Raw genomic sequence first — 24,580 nt, 5'->3', positions numbered from 1 at the left:
CTCTATGAAACATACCATTTACTCTTGGGACATCTTAATTGTGTCAAAAGACAAAGAGCCATCAAAACTTAATACTGACTAACTAAAGCCACATTAAGGTATTACCTCACACCTATCAGAACCATTATTACCAGGGCCCAGGAAATGACTTAGCAGGTAAAGGTGGTTTTCCCCAAGCCTGAAGATCTTAATTCCATTACACAGAGCCCTTGTGGAGGAAGGAAAGAATCAATCCCCGGAAGTTGCCATTGTGGTATATGTAGGTACATATATGCATGCAAACACACAAGGAAGAAAGAAAGAAAGAAAGAAAGAAAGAAAGAAAGAAAGAAAGAAAGAAAGAAAGAAAGAAAGAAAGAAAGAAAGACAGGGAGGGAAGGAGGGAGGGAGGAAGGAAGGAAGGAAGGAAGGAAGGAAGGAAGGAAGGAGGCTAGTGAGATGTCTCAGTGGGCAAGAACACTGACTGCTCTTCCAAAAGTCCTAAGTTCAAATCCCTGCAACCACATGGTGGCTCACAACCACCCATAATGAGCTCTGACGCCCTCTTCTGGTGCTACTGTGTACTTAATTATAATAATAAATCTTTGGGCCAGAACGAGCAGGGCTGATGAGCAGAGGTCCTAAAACGCAATTCCCAACAACCACATGAAGGCTCACAACCATCTGCACAGCTACAGTGTACTCATATACATAAAATAAATAAATAAATCTTTAAAGGAGAAAGAAAGAAAGAAAGAAAGAAAGAAAGAAAGAAAGAAAGAAAGAAAGAAAGAAAGGAAGGAAGCGAGAAAGAGAGAAAGAGAGAAAGAGAGAGAGAGAGAGAGAGAAAGAGAAAAGAAAAGCAGTTATAGATGTTAGGTGCCTTGGTTCTTCCTCCCAGCCCCATGCTCCCAAAATAAGACTGACTCAGACTCAAAATATATTTACAAATACCTCTTCTCTGACTAGATCATAACTTACGATAGTCCGTTTACTATAGCCTACACTCTGCCTCGTGGCTGGTTACCTGTGCTCAGGTGTCATGCATCCATCTTATCACCTTCCCCAGTGAATCTCCCATGCCTTGCTCTACCCCAGAATTCCTTCTGCCTCCGTGATGTTCCACAATCTATTCTAACCTTTTCTATAGGCCATAAATTTTTAAATTGGCAGGTGATGCATTTATACAAGACACAAGCTATTCTCTCTACAGGCAATTATTATTTTAAAAAACATTTAAATAAATAAGGATGTAGTGATGGGGATCCTTTGTATACTATGGGAAGAATGTAAATTAGTACAGCCACTATAGAAATCAGTACGTGGTTTCCAAGAACATTCAAAAGAGAAACTACCATGCAATCCCACTACTGGGTCTATATCCCAAGGAAATAAAATGAATGTGTCACATGCCTATGTTCCATGTTTACTGTCACAATAGCCTGAGTCAAGGAATAAATCTTGAGTATTCATCAGTGTATAATCAGCTAAAAAAAAAAACAAACTGCAGTATAAATATACAATGGAATAGTACTCAGCCTTTGAAAACAGAAGAAAACCCTGTTAAATGCATGCAATAATGTGTCTTGGTGTTCTACTGAAGTGAAGAGATCCCATGACCACTGCAACGTTTTTATTATTATTAAACAGTAGACACAGTTGGGGCTCATTGACCTATTTTAAAAAATTATTTATTTTGGGCTGGGGATATGGCTCAGCGATTAAGAGCACTGGTTGCTTTCCCAAGAGGTCCTGAGTTCAAGTCCCAGCAACCACATGGTGGCTCAAAACCATGTAATGGAATTCTGTAATGGAATCTGATTCCCTCTTCTGGCACACAGGTATATATGCAGATAGAACACTCATACATTAAATAAACAAATCTTTTTTAAAAAAAAGATGTATTTGAGTGAGTTCCAGGACAGCCAGGGCTACACAGAGAAACCCTGTCTCGAAAAACCAAAAAAAAAAAAAAAGATGTATTTATTTTATGTATATGAGTACACTGTCACTGTCTTCAGACACACCAGAAGAGGGAATCAGATCCCATTACAGATGGTTGTGAGCCACATTTAATTAGGGCTAGTTTAAAGGTTCCAAGGTTCAAGCCGGGTGTGGAAAAGAGGGAGAGAGTTCTAGATAGAAGGAAGGTGTGGCTATGGCAGGTGGTGTAAGTCTCCCCTCCACCATGCACCCATTTCCATATTTACCACCTTGTGTAATCGTCCTCTTACATGCCAATTGCATGGTGACAGTCTGATGAAGCAAGCTGCATGTCAGGAGGACTGATATTACGCAACCTAGGACAGCCTCTGGCCAGCAGCCAGTAAGGAACCAAAGTCCTCCGTCCAAGAGGGCAGAGAGCACAACCCGAGCTGGAGAAGAGACGCCCGTGGTTGCAAGCACCTTGACTACCACTCTGCGTGAATGGTGAAGGGAGGGCCCAGCTAACTGGTGCCCGCATACCTGACTGATAGAGACTGGAGGAAATATAAGTTTTAAGTGGTCAGGGTTTTTTCTTGGTGATCATTGTTACAAGCAATGGATAAGTAATGCAGTGGCTGTAGCCAAAGCGTGTGGGGTGCAACAACAGTTAGATTTATGGGAAAACATTGCAGATCTTTGGATTTTGTGGTTCTGGCTGAATTTGTTCTGTTTTTTGTTTGTTTGTTTGTTTGTTTGGTTGGCTGGTTGGTTTTGTTTTGTTTTGTTTTTAATAAGGGAGCCCAGGCTGCTACTGAGTCCCAATCCTCCTGACTCAGCTTAACACAAGTGGAAGCTGGGATGGAATGGGAGATTCTAGCCATTCAGAAAGCAAATGCATTGCTTATAAGATCACATAAGGGCAGAAGACTAAGGCTGATGATACACTTTCAAGAAAAGAGGACGGGTGCTGTGAGACATGACGTATTGAGGGGGTAACCTGGCGGGCCCATGCCAAGGTATTCCCAGAGAAATCACAACATGCAACAGATCTGGTATAAAGGGAGGTTAAGTGGGGGAAGTGGGGGAGTGGAGGACTGGAGAAGGGGTAGGGGCAGACAGGTGGGAGCAGAGCCCTGAGAGCAGAGGATTAGGAACAGAGTGGGGGCAGGGACTGGGACTGGGGCGGTGTGCTTTTTTGCTTTTGTACACTACCTGCACCTGTCGCTATGACAAAACACGGAGATCTGGGCAATTATGAAAGAAAAGAGTTTAGTTAGGCTTTTGGTTCCGGAGTGATGGAGTCTGAGAAGGCAGAGTGAAGGAAAACATGGCAGCTGAGAGCTCACATCTCAATCAGCCAACGGCAAGCAGAGAGACCATACTGGGCCTCAAAACCTCAAGCCCACACCAGGCAATACACTTCCTTCAGCATCTCCCAATTCTTCCAAAAGACAGCCACCGACTGAGGATCAAGTATGCAAATATCTGAGCCTGTGCAGGGCCATGCTTCCTCAAACCACCACAGCTGGAACCACAGGTAGTTACTACCCGGCCTTTTTAAATGCTGAGAGCCAAACTCAGGTCCCTTGCAAAAGCAGCAAGCGCTTCCTCCCAGACCCTCCCCTAACTTTATAAACACAACTATGCTCTCAGAGGGACCGCATGGTAACTGCTTGGTCCTTTCAGTCCCTAGACAAAAAGCAAGTCTATGGGAGAACATTTCTCATTCAAAACACGACAAGTGTCAAAGATTTTGGAACCATTTTTAAACAAGAAACTTATTCTTAATTACAAATAAAAACCTTAACTTGCAAGGACAAACAGAAACTTACTTTTTAGCTACATACAGAAACCTTAACCTACACAGGACAAACAAGAACTTAATTCTTAACTGTCTTAACTGGAAAGCGAACCCTTAACCCGCAGGGCGTGTTGTCCCTGTTTTAGTCTCACACCAGGTTGGACATCAGGGACAGATCTGAGAGCTCACCTCAACTCAAACAGCAAACAGGAAGCACTGAGGGCAAATCAAGATGGTGGCAGTGTTTAGACTCACATACTCCGGCCAGTAGAGTCACCTCCTACGCCTCCCTGAACAGCACAAAGTGAGTGTATTCAATGCCAAAGACCAGGGACTTTTATCATTTAAACCAGCACAGTCGGGGTCAGAGCTCAGTGGCAGAAGCAGATCAAGGAGGGGAAGACTGGAGGGAGAGGGGGAAAGAACGGAGGAAAGAAAGGAAGAAAGGGGAGTTTGGTTTCCGGACTCCAGGATGAAGGACTGAGGTGTGTATTTTACATATCAAGCAGACCTGGCCTTCAGGTTCTCCCAGCATCCCTCAGTCCTTACCTGGCTTACTCTGCCCCCAACCTAGCCTAGAGGCTGGGCTGCCCATCACCCAAGGGTATTCTCTTTTCTCTCTCTCTCTCTCTCTCTCTCTCTCTCTCTCTCTCTCTCTCTCGCTCGCTCGCTCGCTCGCTCGCTCGCTCTCGCTCTCGCTCTCCACTCTCCCTCTCGCTCTGCTAGTGCCCTGTCTCCCTTTCTCTTCTCCTCCCCCCATCCCACTCCCACCACCCCTACCCCCACCCCCACTCCCACCCCAGTTCCCAAGGGGACTTCCCTGGCCTTGGTCCAGGGAGCCAGTGAACTCTCCAGCCCAAGAGAAGCCTCCCAATAAACCTGCCTTTAATATATTCTAATCTGGCTAGAATCGGCTCATTTCACCAGCAGAGAAATAGGCTACCAAGGATTTTTTTTTTCAGAGACCATTATTTATTTATTTATTTATTTATTTATTTATTTATTATTTTTTTGGTTTTTCAAGACAGGGTTTCTCTGTATAGCCCTGGCTGTCCTGGAACTCACTTTGTAGGCCAGACTGGCCTCGAACTCAGAAATCCGCCTGCCTCTGCCTCCCAAGTGCTGGGATTAAAGGGGATTCCCACTTTCATCCTAGATGACAAAGTAGGAACTCCATTTCTCCATTTGCCTCTGGTAGTTGGCTGAATAAACAAGCCGAAACTCTCTGGAATCTGTGCATGTTACAACAGACCGCAAAAGAGACTTTGTGGTGTACAAATCTGGGGAGATTGTCCCAATATCCAGAGGACACTGAGTGTAACTAACAGGAAGGCTTGCTGGAGAGGCAGGAAGGAGGCGGAAGATCCGACTGCATTGCTGGTTTAGGAATGAAAAGGAGGCCATGAGCCAGGAAACGCAAGGAATGGAGTCCTAAGGGGGTGAGGACGGGGGCAGGGACACAGGCCAGGTAGGCACTCTTCCACCAGGAGCCTGCAGCAGGAGCAGGTCTTGCCAACACCTTGCTCTCAGCCAAGATAACTGATTTCAGATTTCTGAACTACAGAGCCATACGGAATATTTTTTTTCACCCATCAAATTTGTGATTTTTATGACAATCATAGAAAACCAGCTACTCCCTGTTGCTGGTCTTTACTATTTTTCGGGTTCTTTTTCCTACCCTTTGTCTCCCCACTTTTATCCCTTATCACTAGATGGGAGAGAAAAAGGCATAGAAGTGGGGGGAGAGAAATAGAGATCTCTGGAATCTGATTTCTTTCATTTTGTTTCTTCTTTGAGCATATCTACTAACAGAGCACCATTCCCACCCCACTACCCCCTGAATGATCAACAACCCCAGCCCTGCCTATGGGGCCCTAGCATTTATATAGCCTCCGTTGAGAAAAGGCTTTCATTCGATTAACCTGTAGCCAAATCTCTAGGGCATTTTTAAAAATTGGTTAGTGATTGATGTGGAAGGGCCCAGATCACCAAGGGTGGTGCTACCCCTGGGCTGATGGTCCTGAGTTCCATAAGAAAGCAGGCTGGGCAAGCTATGGGGAGCAAGCCAGTAAGCAGCACTCCTCCATGGCCTCTGCTTCAGTTCCTACCTCCAGACACCTGCTTGAATTCTCCTCCTGCCTTCTATGAATGATGGATTGTTTTTGTTCATAAAGATCTATCTTACTCTGTGCATATGTGTGTGTTGCCTGCATGTATGTCTGTATACCACAAGCACACTGGTGCCCGGGGGAATGGTAAACTCCATGTGGATGCTAGGGATCAAACCCAGGTCGGGCCCTTTTGTAAGAATAGCAAGTGCTCTGACCCACTGAGCCAACTCTCAGCCATCAATGGTTGTGATGCAGAAACAGAAGTCAAACCCCTCTGGTCACTGATTTATCACAGCAACAGAAAAGCAAACTATGACAGCAAAGAAAAAATACAGATAAGCACCAAAAAGAATTTTAAGTGTTGAATTTTCTTTAAAAAATAACTGCAATATTTTTGTGGATGGGTGTCTTGCCTGTATGTATATCTGTGCACCATGTGTGTACAGAGCCCACAGAGGCCAGAAGAGGGCATTGGATCCCCTGAAACTGGAGTTATGAATAGCTGTGAGCTGCCATGTGGGTGTTGGGAATCCATCCCAGGTCTTCTAAAAGAGCAGCTGGTGCTCTTAACTCTTGAACCATCTCTTCAGTCACCTAAAGAGTGGTTTTTAAAGTTGTTGCTAACGTACATGCAAAAGGAATATGAAGATACTTGATCTACTAAGGCCTTAGTGCGGTCCTAAACTCCTTCTGAACAGGATGCATCAGAAACAAGAGCAGCGCCGGGCGTGGTGGCGCCCACCTTTAATCCCAGCACTCGGGAGGCAGAGGCAGGCAGATTTCTGAGTTTGAGGCCAGCCTGGTCTACAAAGTGAGTTCCAGGACAGCCAAGGCTACACAGAGAAACCTGTCTTGAAAAACAAACAAAACAAACAAACAAACAAAGAATGACGCCATATGCAATAGCCTTTTGTACTTCCTACCTGGGGGTCAATAGGTGAGCTCTCAGCCACTGTACCAGCTACTGTACCAGCTACCGTGCCTACTGTACCAGCTACCGTGCCTACTGTGCTCCTTGCAGGGTGGACTCTTAGCCCCCTGGAATCGTAAGTTCAAACAGACCCTTCCTTAAGCTGCCCTGGTCATGGTGTTTTATCACAGCAATAGTAACACTAGTACCTGAGACAGCAATGAAAGTAGCCAACACCCGGGGAAGGAAGATGTCTACCATCTGACTTACCCAGTGAGCTAAGCAGCAAAGCTCACAGCAAATCAATCTTTGTGTTTATATCAGTAACAGAAAACCTTGATGGCTTCTATGTGCACCAGTCACACAACAGTCCCTCTGTGGAACCCCTCTCGACCTATGTGGAAATGACTTCAGTCATCTACAGTTCAATGAGGTTTGTGATAACAAAATGTACCTCACACTGTCATCTGAGATGCTGGAGCCAAATTGAACACAGAACAATTTGACTAATATAAAATGGTAATCATTGTATAGTTCTTTCTCAGGTTATCAGTTTAGTGTTCAAAGGTCGGCACTGGCATACAGGTAATCCAGCTGATGTTTGATTAACAATTCTTTTGTTTACAGCAGCCAGAGAAGCAAGGGAAAATTGTAGAATCCCTGGACAATACTTAAGGAGTGATTCCTGAGGTTGTACTGTGCTGTGCACACACATGAACATGCACAGAAACATACATAAACACAATACATATACAATGGAGACACAGTACCCCACCATGGCCTCTGCATCAGCTCCTGCCTCCAGGTTCCTACCCTATTTGAATTCCTGTCCTGACTTCCTTAGATGAAATTCCTGTCCTGACTTCCTTAGATGATGATCAGCAATATGGAAGTGTAAGCCAAATAAACCCTTTCCTCCCCAACTTGCATTTTGGTCATGATCTCAGCAGGATCCTGGAGGCAGAAGCTGATGCAGAGGTTTTCATCTCATTTTGCAATGATTAGAAAAACTACATATATTGTTTATTTTAACTTATGACCTTTACCATCACCTAAGCAAAGTCCATAAGACTCATTCACTCATGGCTGTGATTGCAGGTATGCCTCACCACATTGGCTTAAGCGCTGGGGTTGGAATCAGGGCTTCAAGCATGCTAGGCAATCATATTACCAACTGCTTAGATCCCCAGCCTCTTGGGTTTCCTTACTATTTTATATATTTTTTTAAAAAAGATTTTTGGGGTTGAAATAAAACACAAATTTGAGTTCATATTATTTTTAGTCATTAACATCAAAGGCTGTGAATAAAACTCAGTGGTAGAGAACTACTTTGCATGTGTAAAGCCCTAGATTCCATACCCAGCACTTTAAGAAAAGAACAAACCACTTGACATTTATTAAATGCATGACTGCTGTTTTTAAATACATGCAACAAGCCAGGAGTGGTGGTACAGGCCTTTAATTCCAGCACTCAGGAGGCAGAGGCAGGCAGATGTCTGTGAGTTCCAGGAGAGCAAAGACTGTTCACAGAAAAACCCATCCTGAAAACCAAAACCAAACCAAAACAAAAATAACCATTGTGAATATAAACAATATATTTTATTTCATCCCTGAAGGCAATGAAATCAGAGATGCTCAGGACTCCTCAGAGACCGAATGGTACTGCAGAATCTATGGGCAATGGGGCATCATTTCTTTACATAACAGTTCAGGGAAGACATTTCAGAAAGTTATCTTTCATGAAACAATATATTTCTTATTTTAACAAAATATTATAATCACTGCTACTTTTGTGGTAGCATAATAATAATGAAAAATATCAAAAACTAAATTCAATTTACTCTAAATCTAGAGGCTAGCTGCACATAAGCAGTTATTATATAGAATAAATACTACGAAATATAGAATACTATATAGCAATTGGATTTGCTACAAAGGCTATTTAAATAACGACATGTTTTATTCTATACTAGAATTAACCAAGTCAAGATTTCTTGTGCTGTATACAGTAGCTATTTCTCTAAAAAGATAAACAATCTTCATAATTTATATTTTAATGTTCTTAATTTTGTAAAGTGGTCATTATATAAAATGAATAGCTAATCTGACATCTCCTAACACAGGATACTCTTAAATAACAGCAACTCACATTAATTTTCCAAGCACTTTTGTGCAGCACAAATAACATTTATTATATACATCTGGCTAAAGTCCTCAAGCCCTTTCCTTCCTCCACCAGAATAACTGAAGAACACTTAGCAGAGTATGGAAATGATGTACTTTCCTATGGTTTTTACACAGGGTCTGCTCTGCTGCCCCGGCGGCATTGAGCTTGCAGCTCTACTGTCCCAGCCTCCTGGATTCCATGGCTATAGGCATGTGACACCGAGATTCACTTTCAAATCAACAGCCATGATTGTGAAAAATCATGCATATTTTATTTTTCATTTCATCATAAAAATATGTATTATTCTGCAGAATATATGTAAGAAATGTTAACGTATGAGATTAGCAATTACTCCCATTTCTATTAAATTGTCCCCCGACGGTGACGGTTAGCTATGGACAGTGGCTGCTACCCATTTCAAAATTATATTCTTACAAATGCTATTTTTAAAAATATACAATTAACCTTCAGTTAATTTTGAAGGATAGTGCAAATGAAAACATTCTTTGGGTCTATTTCAAAACATGATTTTCAACATGATACTTCCTTTCTCTGCTCGTAAATTGAGTAACAAAATATAGTTCTGGAAGTAAGCGTGTTCTCTACTCACAGGGATACTGCTGAGGGCGGGCGACAGAATGAGTAGAACGTTACTGTCCACTTATCTGACAAACATATTATATACTTAGATAAGTATTTCTAGAAAGGACTCCATGTCTTTCTGGTGCTCTTGTTTCTTGATCTCTGTACAGAGATGACCTCCCTGCTTACCATATCAACCTTGTTACCAAATTCCTGTTAAGAATACAGAACAGCATTAAAGAGCTTTGTGTCAAAGCAAACTAATAATGCCTGTAGTTATATATACAGAATTAGCATCCTATGAATCCAGCAAGCTCCTTGGAAATGTGTAGAGCTTTTATTGTCAAGTATTACTCTGTCCTAGGCAGCAGTTTAAGAGGTGTCCTGCGATGGATGTAATCCACAGTGGTGTAGCCGTGCAAGGTGCCCTTCACTGCTATCTGACGCTGCCCGAAACACTCGTCCTTTTGTTGGTCGTTACCGGCACCAAATTCCCATTGGTGCCATTGGTAGTGTTGGTGGCTGAACCGTTCACAACAATATAGTCGACTTTGCTCTCTAGCTTCACCAAGCGCTGCAAAATGTCATCTAAGAGGACCGCGATCGTTCTCTTCAGATCAGCTATGGGGAAAAATTGGAATCAATCATATTAAATAGCAACAGAGCACTTAATGTTTACATCTTTACAGTTTAAGGGAAAGAGTTAAACAATTATCAGGATATCTGAAAGAAAATGTGTTTCAGAAAAGATACTTGGAGGCCAACAGAGAAAGTCTGATGACGTTCATCACTAGCACCACACCCAAAGCAGCAGAGTTACGAGCACACCAGGACTCTCCACTTCTGAGAGTTGTGCATCGGAGTCTGGCTCAAAACACCAGTCCCTCTGTAAGGAACACACTTAGACTGTTTCTTACTGTCAAAAAACATATTTATTTTATGTGTATAGGTACTTTATCTACATGTATGCCTGTGCACCATGTATATGCCTGGTGCCCAGAAGCCAGGGAGGGTGATGGATTCCATGCTAGAGTTAAAGACGGCTGTGAGCTCCATGTGGGAGCTGCTGGGTTCTCGGGAAGAGAAGCCAATGCTCTTACTGGTGAGTCATCTCCTGGGACCCCACACTGAGTTGCTGAGTAGGTATCAGGAGGCTGGACCAGGAAGTGGAGAACTAGTGAAGGCAGGACAGGAGAGCCCCGTAAGCAAATGACCCCTGCACAAGCCAGACCCTGACGCTCCGAGGGCAGTGGAGGTGGGGAGCCACGGCACAGGGTGGGTGACCTGCTCTGACCTACTCCAGGCTACTCCAGCAGCCTCTGGCTCCATGCTGAGGACAAACATAGAGGCTTTCGGCTTTGCATTCATGTTTGTATGCAGATGCTACTGCCTGGCCACACTAACCATGAAGCATTGACCGGCAAATGTTCCATATGAACAAGACCCATGATGGATACAGCATCCTCACCTGGGTGCCATAAAGAGGGACTCTCTTAGTTTAGCAATTCAACAGCCACTTAGTCTCAGCCTTCACTTATTTTTGAGACAGTCTTACACTGTACCTAACTAGAATTTGCCAATCCAGTTAGAAGAGCTGGCCAGCAGGCCCCAGGAATCCTCTTGTGTCCACCTTCCTAACGCTGGGATTACAGGTGTGCCCACCATGCCTTGTGTCCACCTTCCTAGTGCTGGGATTACAGGTGTGCCCTACCATACCTGTGTCCACCTTCCTAACACTGGGATTATAGATGTGCCCACCATGCCTTGTGTCTACCTTCCTAGTGCTGGGATTACAGGTGTGCCCACCATGCCTGTGTCTACCTTCCTAGTGCTAGGATTACAAGTGAGCCCCACCATGCCTTGTGTCCACCTTCCTAGTACTGGGATTACAGGTGTGCCCACCATGCCTGTGTCCACCTTCCTAGTGCTGGGATTACAGGTGTGCCCACCATGCCTTGTGTCCACCTTCCTAGTGCTAGGATTACAGGTATGCCCACCATGCCTTGTGTCCACCTTCCTAGTGCTGGGATTACAGGTGTGCCCACCAGGCCTTGTGTCCACCTTCCTAGTGCTGGGATTACAGGTGTGCCCACCATGCCTTGCCTGTTCTTCCTAACAGGGAAAGCATAAACGGGGCATCTGTATCTCCTCCTCCAAGGCTCAGGAAAAAACTACAGAAGAAAAGGGCAGAGAGAATGTAAGAGCAGCCTTGGGATGGCATTACTACACTCTTGAACTCACAGCCCTTGTGGCATACTGTGACCTAGCTGTAAGGCCTTTCCTCAAGAGGCATTACAAACACCTCTGCTGAAAGAAAAAGTTGTCTTGAACAAAAGCAAACAAACACTCAAACAACAAACTTACTACAGAAGCCCAATCCCAGTGCACTCAGGATGCAGGCAAACACTGAGCTCAAGGTCAGCCTAACTTACAAGCAAATAGAGTTGGGCACACAGCTCAGTTAATAAGGTGCTCAATCGGTAAGCACAAACCCTAGGTCTGACAACACAAATCCAGAGTCCTGGCTGGGCCTGTAATCCAGTACCAGGGAGATAGATAAACAAAGAGCAAAAGTTCAAGGCCATATTCAACTACAAGCTAAGTTCAAGGCCAACCTGGGAAACATGAAACTCTGCCTCAAAATAAACAATTAAATAAATGAAACAGGCTAGGGCTATAGCTCGGTTTAGAGTGTAGTGGTTTGAATAGGGATGTCCCTAGGGACTCACGTGAGAGAACACGTGGCTCACAGGGAGTGGTACTATTAGGAGGTGTGGCCTTGTTGGAATAGCTAGCGATGGGCTTTGAGGTCCTATTAGCTCAAGTCTCCTGCTGACTAGATGAAGATGTAGGACTCTCGGCTCTTTCTTTAGCATCATGTCTGCCTGGATGCTGCATGTTTCCTGCCATGATGATAATGGACTGAACCTATGAAACTGTAAGCCAGCCCAATTAAATGTTTTCTTTGTAAGAGTTGCTGCCTTGGTCATGGTGTCTTTTCACAGCAATGAAACCCTAATTAAGACAGTGTTCTAGCCTGGCATTATGTGAAGGCCCTGGATTTGATTCCCAGCACTGAATGAACAGGCTTCATTCAGACTTCCTAGCTTCCCTTCTCATCTAAAAGGAAAAGACTGGCACACATAAAGAACTTAAAATAAGCCATATGTGTGGTTAACGCCTTTAATGCCAGTACGGGGGAGTTCTTGGCAGGTGGATCTCTGTGAAAAGGACAGCTTGGTCTACATGGTGAGTTCCAGGGCAATCAGAACTATATACAGACACCCTGTCTCACACAAAAAAAACAACAGAAAACTTGAAACAACAGGAACCTAAGCTATGAGAGGGAGAGCTGCAGTAAGTAACGCTGAAGCTATAGGTAAACCCTGTTTCTTGGGACTTAATAGATGCTGTCTATTTGATGTTTATATTAAGGAGTAAAAAAAAAATCAAAAAATATAATTATAATATATATCAATGATGCTGTTACATACTCATTTTAAATGCACACAACATACTAGATAGATAGATAGATAGGAGATGAATGTCACAATTTCTATAATGTACTTAAAATATAATGCATTTTATGTAAATATTAATAAGTTAAATCTGAGTGAGGAATATATCAGTACTATATCTCTACTTTCCATTTGAGAACATTCACCTGTAACTTCTTTAAATCAATTTATAAAGAGCACACGTGGCTGCTGAGCTCAACTCCTGTAAGTTACTTACACGGGACTGGGCTGGGAAGGAGAAGTCAGGAGATAGCTCGAGGTTCTTACCATAGCCTGCCATGGATGCACCGCTGTCCACATCCGCCGTGCTCCTGCTCTCCTCCGCCAGAGCTTTCACGTATCTTTTGCTTAAATCTAGGATCTGCTCACGAAGCTTGACGCTGCTCTGCCGCCGCGGCTGTTGCAAAGTGTAGTGGAGTAGCATTAACCCCCAGATGAGTCCGAACACCAACAACAGGAAGCTCAGTTTCTGGGACATATTTTTCCTTGAGATTGTACGGAACATGTCTGCTGTCTGATGAAGGAAGCAAACAGACTTGATCGAGTGGCTGTAAACAAGACACCAAACGATCAAGTCTTTTGAAAGGAACAGCTGTCTACTGCCGTCTGTCCATCTTCAGCAGGGCTGCATCTGCCATCACACAACTGTAAATGAAGAGCAAAGGGTCAGTGCCACCTGCACCAGCCCCAGGATGGACAAGGACAGCGCCGGCCTCTGATATGCCACTGCCACCCTCCCTGACAGCGTTCTCTGCCACCTAACAAGTTTCCTGAGCACCTATCAGTTCCACTTCACACCTTTTCCTTTTTTGTTTGTTTGTTTTTTGTTTTGTTTTTTCGATCTCCCAAATGCTGGGATTAAAGGTGTATGCCACCACTGCCCAGCGCATTTCAGATCTTTTCAAAATTAAACTAGAAATAAATATAAATCTGTTAATAGCTGAAAAATATGCCACCATAGTCATAAAATTTTGAGTGACTTCTCATCAGTCACTAAAGCCATTGATAAGGTTGACAGACAATACAAGATTCTAACTCTATCTGTTCAAACATGGCCACCAACTTCAACACATAGGCGATTCCTAAAGGACACAGTAACAGGAGTGTCAAAATAAAAGTTAGAAATGATAAAAAGCAAAGACAGGACATCACAATGGCTAGCTAGCAGAATTCCCACAATAAGGTGTGTGCTGACACACGAGTGTGCCACTAGAGGATATTACGAATGAGGCTGCACTAACCCTATGAAGTATCCACCCTGAAACGGAAAGGAATCAAGTGAAAGGTTACAGATCACAGAGCTTGGAAAGAGTCAGAATATGAAGATTAATGTTTATAAACTACCAAAATGCTCAGGAGATAAAGCCCTGGCTTTATCAAGAGGGCCGGAGGAGGGGGATATTCCAAGTAAAACTCTATAGTGCATTTCCCATGACTACTTCACAGCTTGCTAAAAATAGACTTTAGGGGTGCTTTCATTTCTGCAGTGTGAACAAATAAACATGCTGATTTTAATCCATTTACTAGGGAATAACGAAACCAAATAAAACCTACTTTGAGACTACAACTAAGTGAATACAATACAGTAATGTAAAGGTAACAAGCCAGGTGCAGGGGCACACACGGGAAATCCCAGCACATGGGAGGGAAAAGACAGCATGGCGAGCTCTAGGCCAGCCGAGGCTGCATGGGAGTGTCAAGCCAGCCCCAGCTACACAGCAAGACAACCAAATCAACCCAAAGCCTTCGGAACATTATAACGTTCATCGGCACATACTGAGCTATGTGCGAGGGATGCTCTCTCTATAGCTGCTCTTCCCTAGAAATGTGCTTTCTAGAAGAGATGCTTTAGATTTTTTGTTTATTGGAGACAAGCTATGTATCCTGGCCTTAAACTGACACAGATCCAGCTCCTCAGATATGTATAACAATGCTGCAAACTAAACTGTGTATCCGTAGCACCCTCTGGGAAGAGCACTGGGACTCTTCAGTTAGTTCAAAAGACAAGTCGGCATGACGACAGAGCCAGAAATGTGACATCACTGGAGAACTGAGAACACAGCCAGCTAGGTGTTTCTGGCAGATGAAGAGTTAAATGACAGCTAAGAAAGAGAGGGAAAGAGAAGAGAGAGAAGGCCAACCATACACTGTGTGCTGAGGACCGGCACAGGAAAGTGGCAAAGCCCTTGTTTTCTATAGGTAAACCATATGGGCAGAAAAGCTGTGTGCACAGTGCAAACACAGCGATGTAAAACACCTAAGAGGCGTAACTGCGAGCCGGGTTTAAAACAGCAGAGGACATGAGGACAAGCGCAATGCAGAGTGGCTGGCTGTGCGTTCAGAACCAAGGCTACAGTGAAGCCATGGGATGCAGCACAGGATAAACACAGCCACAAACACCTTGGGTTCAATACACATTTGGTTTTGAATTCACTTCCGGCTGATGCACATTGAGAAATCCTTTACCATTTCCCAATTTAAAAACAAAAACAAACAAACAAAAACTCTCAATGTTACTCAATCCCAGATGACTAAATATAAGATCTGACTTCACCACTGGTCAGAAAAGAGACCTTCATAAAGGCAAGAACGCTCCAACATGGACTCTACAGAGTATCTGCTCAGTCCTGATATGGGCAAAATCCAGGTCTCCTCTCAGGGCTCTTAAGCGTATTAATAAGAGATTTTAAAAACAGACCCAGAGGAAAGTCCAAGGACACTTTTATTAGCATTTAACCAGAAACCCCTGAGGGCAGGCAAACTGTCGACAGATTTATCTGAGCTAGTATGAGAGCTAGACAAAGTACTGACCAGCAGCAGTCTGACTGGGGGTGGGGTGGGGGATGGGCTTAAGGAGAGTACGAAAGCACAAACTATCAGAGAGATTCAAAGTGTTGAGAGAAAAAGGAGAGAACAGAAAGGAGAAGTGAGAGTTCTCTGACTGACTCAGAGCAGCCAGCAGGTTCAGGAAGCTGTGGCCTGCCGAGCTAATGCTCCGAGGGTGACCTTGGGAAGGACAGGTACAATGTCACACTGAAGGACTAATCACTACACCTATCTCTTTACCATGCCTTAAAGTAAACATGGCTTCCTAGGCTCCTTGGCCATGCCCAACTAGAATGGCAGGTCTCCACCCAGGCCACAGGTTCTAGTTTCTTCATCAGGAGTTACATCTACTCTTTTCTCCCCCCATTAATTTATTTATCCACTTTACAGCACCCCTCTCCCCTACTCCTCCCAGTATCCCCCTCACATCGCCCCTCCCTCCACAGCTCCTCCCTTCTCCTCTAGGTAGGCAGACACCAGGCACAAACCAATAGTTTTGGTCCAGTCCTCTCAGCAAGCAGACACCAGGCAGCTATAGTTCAATCCTGAAGAAACCACCAGGCTCACCAACAAGCCTGAGGCAACAAGATTGCTGAAGCTGAAAGCTGCCACAGGAACCTCACAAGCAGTTCTTGAGTTTCTCTCAGTGGTGGAATTAACACAAGTTGAACTCAACAATGCTATGTAAGGCGAACCAATACATGTGTGTTTATCAAGGAATAATGAGGTAGAACAAACCAAAGCTCAGTGCTCATCTCCCACTGTCTGTGGGGTCATATTTATATTCCTTCATCAATCATCCTTTCAAGTGTTTGCTATATCAAAACATCCTTTCACCCGTATCTTTCACATGTTTACTTTAGCAAGATGTGACAGGACAGTAATTTAATTACACTCCTTTCACCTGTGTGCACCAGCAAACCATCATTTGACATAACTAACTTTCCAAAGAACTAGAAGTTTCCATTTTAGAGGACTCAATATGTTTTTCTGTATGGTGTTCAAAGCTTCAAATGACAACAGAACCTGTACTTTGACACTGCCATTCTCTTTTATGTTTCAAGTACTGGCCCTCTAAAAGCCTAGAGTCACTACCTAGCAACCTGACAGGCTATCACTCAGGATTTCTGGGCCACCATCATACAACAGTCTTTTGCTAGCCAAAATTACAGCAATCTAAAATTATCTTTTTTCCCCAGATTACTGTCACTTTTTTTTTTTTTTTCCGAGACAGGGTTTCTCTGTGTAGTCCTGGCTGTCCTGGAACTCACTCTGTAGACCAGGCTGGCCTCAAACTCAGAAATTCACCTGCCTCTGCCTCCTGAGTGCTGGGACTAAAGGTGTGCGCCACCATGCCCGGCCCCAATTGGTTCTTGATCTGTCAGTAAAGGAAGCCATGGGCCAATTCCTGGGGGGAAGGGACAGATGGACTTCCAGGTCCCTAGAGGCAGACAGAGGACTCAAGGAAAGAGGAGGAGTTCACCATGCTTTGGAGAGAGAAGAACTAAGAGCCATGTAAGATCTCAAAACAGAGTGGCCACACAGGCCGCTCCTATAGGAGGGGGGTCGGGGGAGTTTAGCAACTGAAGTTTAGGGTATCTGAGAGAGATGGAGATAAGAAATTGGTAAGAGCATGCTTTTCCAGGCAGGAGATAGTAGCGCCCAACAATTGTGCCAAGAAGGCAAGAAATTGAACGACTATGTGTCTGTGTCTTTTAGCCGTGGATTCAAGGGAAGCTGAGAGGGGGCTGGTAGCATGGCAGATCAAAGACATGTAGAGCATAAAACTATGTTATAACCATTTCCATCATTATCCCCAATTTTTTTTTTTTTTTGGTGTAAAATAACTTTCTAAACATTCCTATGGGAAAGTTCCCAACTGCAGAAAATCCAAAAGGGAAATAGAAAAAAAAAAAACAGATGGAAATAAACATCTAAACACTACTATGTGCAGTTTCATTTAATGTGTGAAGGAGTTTGGTTTACTCATTCATCTGTTCATCCATTCATTCACATTATCTATTAAAGCACCTACTATGTGTCAGGAATTGGCAGTGTGAAAGGTGGAAGTAGGATTCCTGTCTTCCTGAAGACCATGCCTTAGCAGAAGTGAGACAAATAAGGCACTACTCTGAATAAACAGAAACAGAGGCTGTATATGATGAAGTCTGTATGAGGTATGGGCTAATGTAATCCCTCAGAGAGGTTAGCAACTGGTCTGCCAACTACAAAATCTGGTCCCAATTTCTTACCAACTAGAAGTATTAACATTTATTTCTGAAACTTCTTTTTTTCTCTCTCAATACAAGCAAATAGCAGAACTGGAGAGATGGCTCAACGATTAAGAGCACTTACTGCTTTTTTCAGAGGAAAGGAGTTCAAGTCCCAGCCATCCATGATGGCTCACTACTTGTAACTCTAACTACAGGAAATTTGAAGCCATGTTCTGGCTACCATGAACAGGGATGGAACACACACATACACACACACACACACACACACACACTCACACACACTCGAGTGCAAAATAAATCTTAAAAACAAAACAAACAAACAAAGGCAAATGCAGAGGGTGGGATGCTCGGACTGGGAATGAACGCTGAAGGTCCTGTTCCCCAAGTGGTTCTTGATGGATCACCAAAGATGCTAGTGACCAATGAGCTGGGTGGAATAGGTAGGACTTCCAGTTTTCCCACAGCCAGGTTAGCAAATACAGGAGAGGAGAAAAGGATTCGCCATGCTTCAGAGGGAGAAAGAGCCACTAGCCATGTGAGACCTAGGACAGAGTGGTCACTGGCTGCTTCCCCAACTGAGCCTGGGGTAGCAGGCAAGAGATTAGAAACACAACTAAGCTGAGGGCAGATTTAGGGTGCTGAGCTAGAGCTAAAGGTAACTGAGGAACTAAAGCTGAGGGCAGATTTAGGGTGCTGAGCTGGGAGTGAAAAGAAGGGTGCGCTAGCCTTCTTAAGCCTTAAGACTTAGAAGAACCTGGCTATTGAGCTAAAGCATATTAAAAATAAGTTAAGTGTGTGTGTGTGTGTGTGTGTGTGTGTGTGTGTGTGTGTGTGTGTGTGTGTTTCAGTGGATCCATGGTGGCTCCTGGGCAGGAAGAGGGTGGGGGGAGGCTAACAGAACAGTCTACCCAGAGCTTTAAGTGGGATAGTAGAAACTACAGGCTACAAGCAAATAAGCAGGAAAGGACTCACAAGCCCTAATAAGGCCTTGTCTAGACAAATCAATGTAAAGAAAAGAATATGTCTATATCCCACAAGTAAACACAGGAACAAAGAGAAAGCAGCTTAGCAAAGCTATTCCTTCTTGCTAAAGCCAGTTCACTAAGAACCCAAGTCAGGCTAGCAAGCTCAGATTTTCATTCTGACACAGGCGATGCCTGTATCTTTTCCACATCGGCTAGGGTCCAATCTCTCAGTCTTTCCCAATTGGCAAATTTTAAAAGAATCATGCAAAGAGGATGAAGGAAAGAGGGAAGGGGTCTGCTGCCCAGGTTGTCAAATTCTGGAGGGTTGGGGAAGGACTGCCTTTGTTTAAACAAATATGGAGAAAGTAAATGATTTGCATAAAAATTTTACAAGGTGGGAGAGACGAGAGGTGTGGGAGATTTGCAGAATTTTGGCCCTCAGTTAGTTAGTTGTCCACCTCTGATAGAAAAAAGACATTTGCCTCACAAATAGCAAGAAACCCCAGGCAAAAAAAAGCCCTGGTGTCCCATTTCTTAGGGGCTTGTCAGGCTATCTGGTAACATACAGGATCAATAATGACCTGATGTGATGATCTTTACAAACATGAAAACACTGAATTTGTATTTTCTAATAGGAAGAGGATTAAGAGGAAGTGGGGTGCAAAACAAAGTCTAAGGAACAATTCCAAGAATGTTAACAAAACTGTTACTAGGTATTTTAAGCACAATGTGTCAAACCCTGAAACAAACATCCCCTAAGGAGTACAGGCATCAGGCAGCAAAGACTGGAAGGTATTTCAGACAGGGTTTCTCTGTATAGCCAGAACTCAGAAATCCACCTGCCTCTGTCTCCCAAGTGCTGGGATTAAAAGTGTGTGCCACCACCACCCAGCTTAGAAGTTTTTTCCTAAATTTCTCTATTTGTTACAGAGTTTATTATTGACACTCCAACTTACAAAGTCTTTATAGGAGGCAGCTGTAGTGGTGCATGCCTGTAGTGGTGCATGCCTGCAGTGGTGCATGCCTGCAGTCCAGCACTCGAGAGACAGAAGCAAGATAGGAGTTTGAGGGCAGCCAGGGCTACACAATGAAACCCTGACTTTAAAACAACAAAAACAAACAAACAAACAAAAAACTTTAAAGCTGTGATTCTCAACCTTCCTAATGCTGCAACCCTTTAATACAGTTCTCCTGTTGTGGTGACCCCCAACCATAACATTATTTTATTGTTACTTCATAACTGTAATCTTGCTACTGTTATGAGTCATAATGTAAACATCTGATATGCTACCCTTATGGAGGTCACAAGCCCCAGGTTGAGAACTGCTGCTTTAAAAGACTGCAGTGTTCAAAGCTCTCTTACACATCTCACCAAGCAGTATGCCATGCAAATAGCCAAGTCGTTAAGCAACATTTCAGTGGTTTCTCCCTAGCCCCAAACCAAAAGATAAACCTGTTAGGCCAGCTTTATTGCTAGAACAAAAGAAAGACAAGTAACCACTGAATACTTAAACTAGAAGTATAGAAGAGAAGGAAGAAGAGCACAAGGAGTCAGGACGTCCAAAACATCCAAACTCTCAGCTCAGGCCACCACTGCTTTCCAAAAGCAGGGAACAAAACAGATCATTTGCAATTTGCAATGTTTAAAAAAAAAAAAAAAACAGAAATCATCAGAGAAAAATGTACAGACTAAAGACTTTATTTTGCAAAGCTTTTTCTGGGTATATTTATTTCTACATACAAGCATGCAGGCACGTCCATGAAATTTACAGATAAAGATTTCTTGCTGAGTTTCAGTTTTTAAAAATATTTTTAAAAACAAGTGCCTTTTAAACTGCCCNTCATAAAGTATTTCCATATATTTTTAATGAAAGCATTGTAATAGCAACTGTAATGTTAAAAACATTAACAGATGGCTAATCCTACCTTCAAATCTCTCATTCAAATCCCATTTCGCCTTGATTCACTGCTACATTCTGTGCTGTTATGAATAATATTTAACAGAGGCGGCGGCGGTGGCAGCAGCAGCCAATTAGCACAGCTGCCCGCACTCAGCCTAGGGTGCTATAGCATCACACCCGCCTGTTGTCTCCAAAGGACTTCACAGCCATAGAGGCATGTGTAGAGTATAAAAAAAGATATGGCATGTTCGCCAGCAGTCAGAAGTACACATAGCTCTCTCCAATGCAAGATGCAGAACTAAACCCTACACACACAGACACACACACACCAGACTTGGCCCTGCAATGGAATTTCTGGAGAAAATGTCCATTCCTAAAATATTTTCCCTACATAATACTGCCTGAAGCAAATATCTGGTGGAAAAGAATTAACATAGGCAACAGCTACCAACTCTATAATTAGGTCTAAACTTGAAGATGCTTAGGCCTGGGGGTATGTAGCTACTGAGTTCAATCCACAGTGCTAAGAACCAAAGGTTAAAAAAATAAATAAAATCTCCTGCCTTGAAGAAAGCTACACAAGAGTTCCTGCTAAGATGACACACAGATATCTTAACATTTTCAGGTGGCATCTTGGGGAAGAGAGAAGCAGCAGCAGTAAAAATTATAAAAATAGATTTTAAAAGAGAGAAAAAAGTACGCTAAAGTACTCTTGTTTGATGGCACAGGGCTTTAATTCCAGCATGAGGGAGGCAGAAGCAGTTAGAGCTCTATGAGTTGAAGACCAGTCTACACAGCGAGTTCCAGTCCAGCCAGAGCTACGGTGAGATAGGGGTGGGGGTAAAGTAAGGCTGGGATTGAAAACAGGAAGCACTATATCAAAAGAAAAGTGCTTTATCACCGCGCTATAGTGAGGGTTTAATCTAAACCACATTATGCAGCATCAGATATTTCAGTCACAGGCTGAGCTGCTCAGAGCCTTAGCCAATCATAGCTTGTGTCATATGGCCCTCCACCTCTTTCCAGATGAATGGGCTAGCACGGGGCACCCCTGCCAGGGGCCTTCTACATAAAGAGGCCAGAGAGAAAACAATGGCTGAAGTAGATGAATTTATGAAAAGGAAAAATGAAAACGGGTTAGAGAAGTGAGACCAGAAGCTAAGAGTGAGCAGGCAAGAGGTACCCAGGACCACCAGGATGGCTCGGAGAGCCGGTGCTGGTTGGTAGGGATTGTGATGTCTGCAGCTTCCTAGCTCTTCCATGAGAATCCCTTTTTATCAGGGTGGAAGGAGAGAATTGTAAAACGTAGAGGGCAGGGAACAAGGGCACAAATAAACGTGTAAGGGGATTTATAGTTTTCCCCTATAGTAAAATGGATGTTCCAAGATCCTTAGCATTGGAAGTCTGAGATAGACGAGCCCCTGGGATAGATCTGTTCATTCCTGTAAATATGGGGAAAGGAGAAACGCAGAGAAATCAAAGCTAAGGTCATGTGGATGGTGGCAGAACAGGACAAGAACCAAGGCTGCCGCCTTCTGCGGTTCTCATCTTCTCCTCTACTGCACTCAGTAACACCAGGAGAGTCATTTTCTTCAAAATGAGTGTTCCTGCCACACGTTTTAAGGTTTATCAGAAATGTTTCCATGCGTATGCCCCCTTCCACAATTATTAACTGCTACTGTTCTAGCAAGCATTAGAAGGCTCCCTTTCCCTAAAGGTATCACACAGTCAAATAAGTCATCAGGCCGCCAGCTCCACTATCCCATTACAACTGTACATTCAAAACAATAGTTACTCAATTATTTCACATATTGCACAATAGTGTCTCGACTCAAAATAGTGCACAGAGGGCAGACACGTTAAATAAAAAGGAAATTCAGTTACACGTTAAAATAGAAGGAAATTCAGTTTAAGTTTTATAAAGATTTCCTTGAAAACCCAATGTCAGTAACATTGAGAAAGCGAGGGTGAAGACAACTGACAGAACCTGAACATGTTGAGTCCTTCCTGATCAGATTCACTGCATCCATTCAATGCATCTCCAGACAAAAACTACAACCTGGGAACAGAAATCCTAAGCGGGTGCCAGGTGGTGGCACACGCCTTTAATCCCAGCACTAGGGAGGCAGAGGCAGGAGGATTTCTTGAGTTTGAGGCCAGCCAGAACTACACAAAGAAACCTGTCTAGAAAATGAAAGAGAGAAAAAGGGGGTGGGGGAGGGGAGAGAGAAACGACTGAACCATTAGAAACAGTACAGAAAGTTGACATAGGGCAAAGCTGCAAAGGATCTGACGGACAAAGCCTTTAATCTCCTTTTAAGGGTTTCCTATGGGACCAGGCTAGGGAGGTGGGGGAGGTGAGTCCTTGTACAGTATCTACAGAGCTGATCCCCAGGAAAGCAGAGTCATCAATTTCCTTAGAACATTCTCAGCCATCTTAAAGGGGCGGAAATTAAGAAGCCAGCATATCTTAAGGAATTCTCTTCATGTAAAAAGTAAAATATAAAGCGAACACACAACATAGAGCGCTAGTGATCAACCAAAAGTCCACACACTTCGAATCACATTTAAAACATCTTTTCATCAAATGAAGAACTCAAGATGTAATAGCTTATTATTTATAAATCTAACAACTTAAAACTGTATGAGATCTCCATCTGCTGGATGAAACAAATCGGCTTGGAGCCATTGCTTAGCCTGAATGAAACAGCAGGCAGAGGGACGCCAGGGGTTCGAATCCTGGCTGCCTGGCCACTCAATTGCACCTACAGCAGATAAAGTTCCTCCTCACCAGCCTCCCAGGAGAGGAGTTTGGCAGGTTTAATAGGCATTTCACGTCCTTCTCCTAACGAGAGAATTAAGCTGTCAAGAGCTCGGCCGCAGCGACTGCCCATCCCCGCAGAGCACCGCGGAGCCCGGCCCGGCGGTCGAGGCTGTCAAAGTAGCAGAGCCGGGGCCGCAGGGACACCGCCTCCCGCCTCCCCTATCTCCTCCGTCTGACCTGGCCTACTGGTTTCCCGTCAATCACGCGGGCCGCCGCCGCGGGGCTCACAAACTGGAACTACAGCCACAGCCCGCCACGGGCGGGCGTTAGCGGCGCCGCAACAGCCTCTGGGCCAGGACGGAGGTAGGACCGAGAACGCTCGGCACCCCGGGACTCTACTCCCTGTTTCCGCTCCGCCTCCCGGCCACCCTTCCCCCATTCTCCGGCCAGGGCCTGCTGCGCGCGGCATTGTGGGGAATGTAGTCCCGCCTTGCAGAGAGTCAGCACGTGCTCTTGGCCCAAGGACTCAGGGCGACGCGGTTGCTTAGCAACTAAGAGGCGCCGCAGCTGCAATGCTACTAGAGAAAACTCAGCACCCTATTCGCCGCTAGCGCTGAAGCATCCTACCACCTACCTTCCACTAGAAAAGCAGCCCCTAATGCTGTTGTCTGACACTAGAGGGCATCCTAGTGCTGGAGAGTCCAGTGTCCCCATTGTGCTCCTGAAGGTCCTCACCCAGGGAAGTAGGATTAAAAAATAACTAAAAGGACTAAAGATTAATAGAAACAAACTATCCTTTTCTGGGGACTGGAGACCTTGCTCAACAGTTCAGACAGTTTGCTGAGGGACCAGAAGACCAGAGTTCAAGTATCAGCTTCTACATCAAGAGGTTCATA

General features: G+C 44.0%; 1 protein-coding gene across 1 annotated transcript; it reads right to left on the bottom strand.

Moving 5' to 3' along the window:
* Nucleotides 1-8,264: 8,264 nt before the first annotated feature.
* On the bottom strand, nucleotides 8,265-24,083 carry Ccdc126 (coiled-coil domain containing 126). The gene is made up of 3 exons (XM_021191679.2): nucleotides 23,922-24,083; nucleotides 13,262-13,639; nucleotides 8,265-10,097 (listed from the first exon to the last, which is right to left on the bottom strand). The coding sequence occupies exons 2-3, from the start codon at nucleotides 13,497-13,499 to the stop codon at nucleotides 9,913-9,915; spliced, it is 423 nt and encodes a 140-aa protein (XP_021047338.1). The 5' UTR covers nucleotides 13,500-13,639; nucleotides 23,922-24,083; the 3' UTR covers nucleotides 8,265-9,912.
* Nucleotides 24,084-24,580: the final 497 nt, after the last annotated feature.

This window comes from Mus pahari, chromosome 2, assembly GCF_900095145.1.
Source record: "Mus pahari chromosome 2, PAHARI_EIJ_v1.1, whole genome shotgun sequence".
Taxonomy (NCBI): domain Eukaryota; kingdom Metazoa; phylum Chordata; class Mammalia; order Rodentia; family Muridae; genus Mus; species Mus pahari.
Note: the sequence above shows the minus strand (reverse complement) of the source record. Positions and strands in the feature narration are given on the sequence as shown.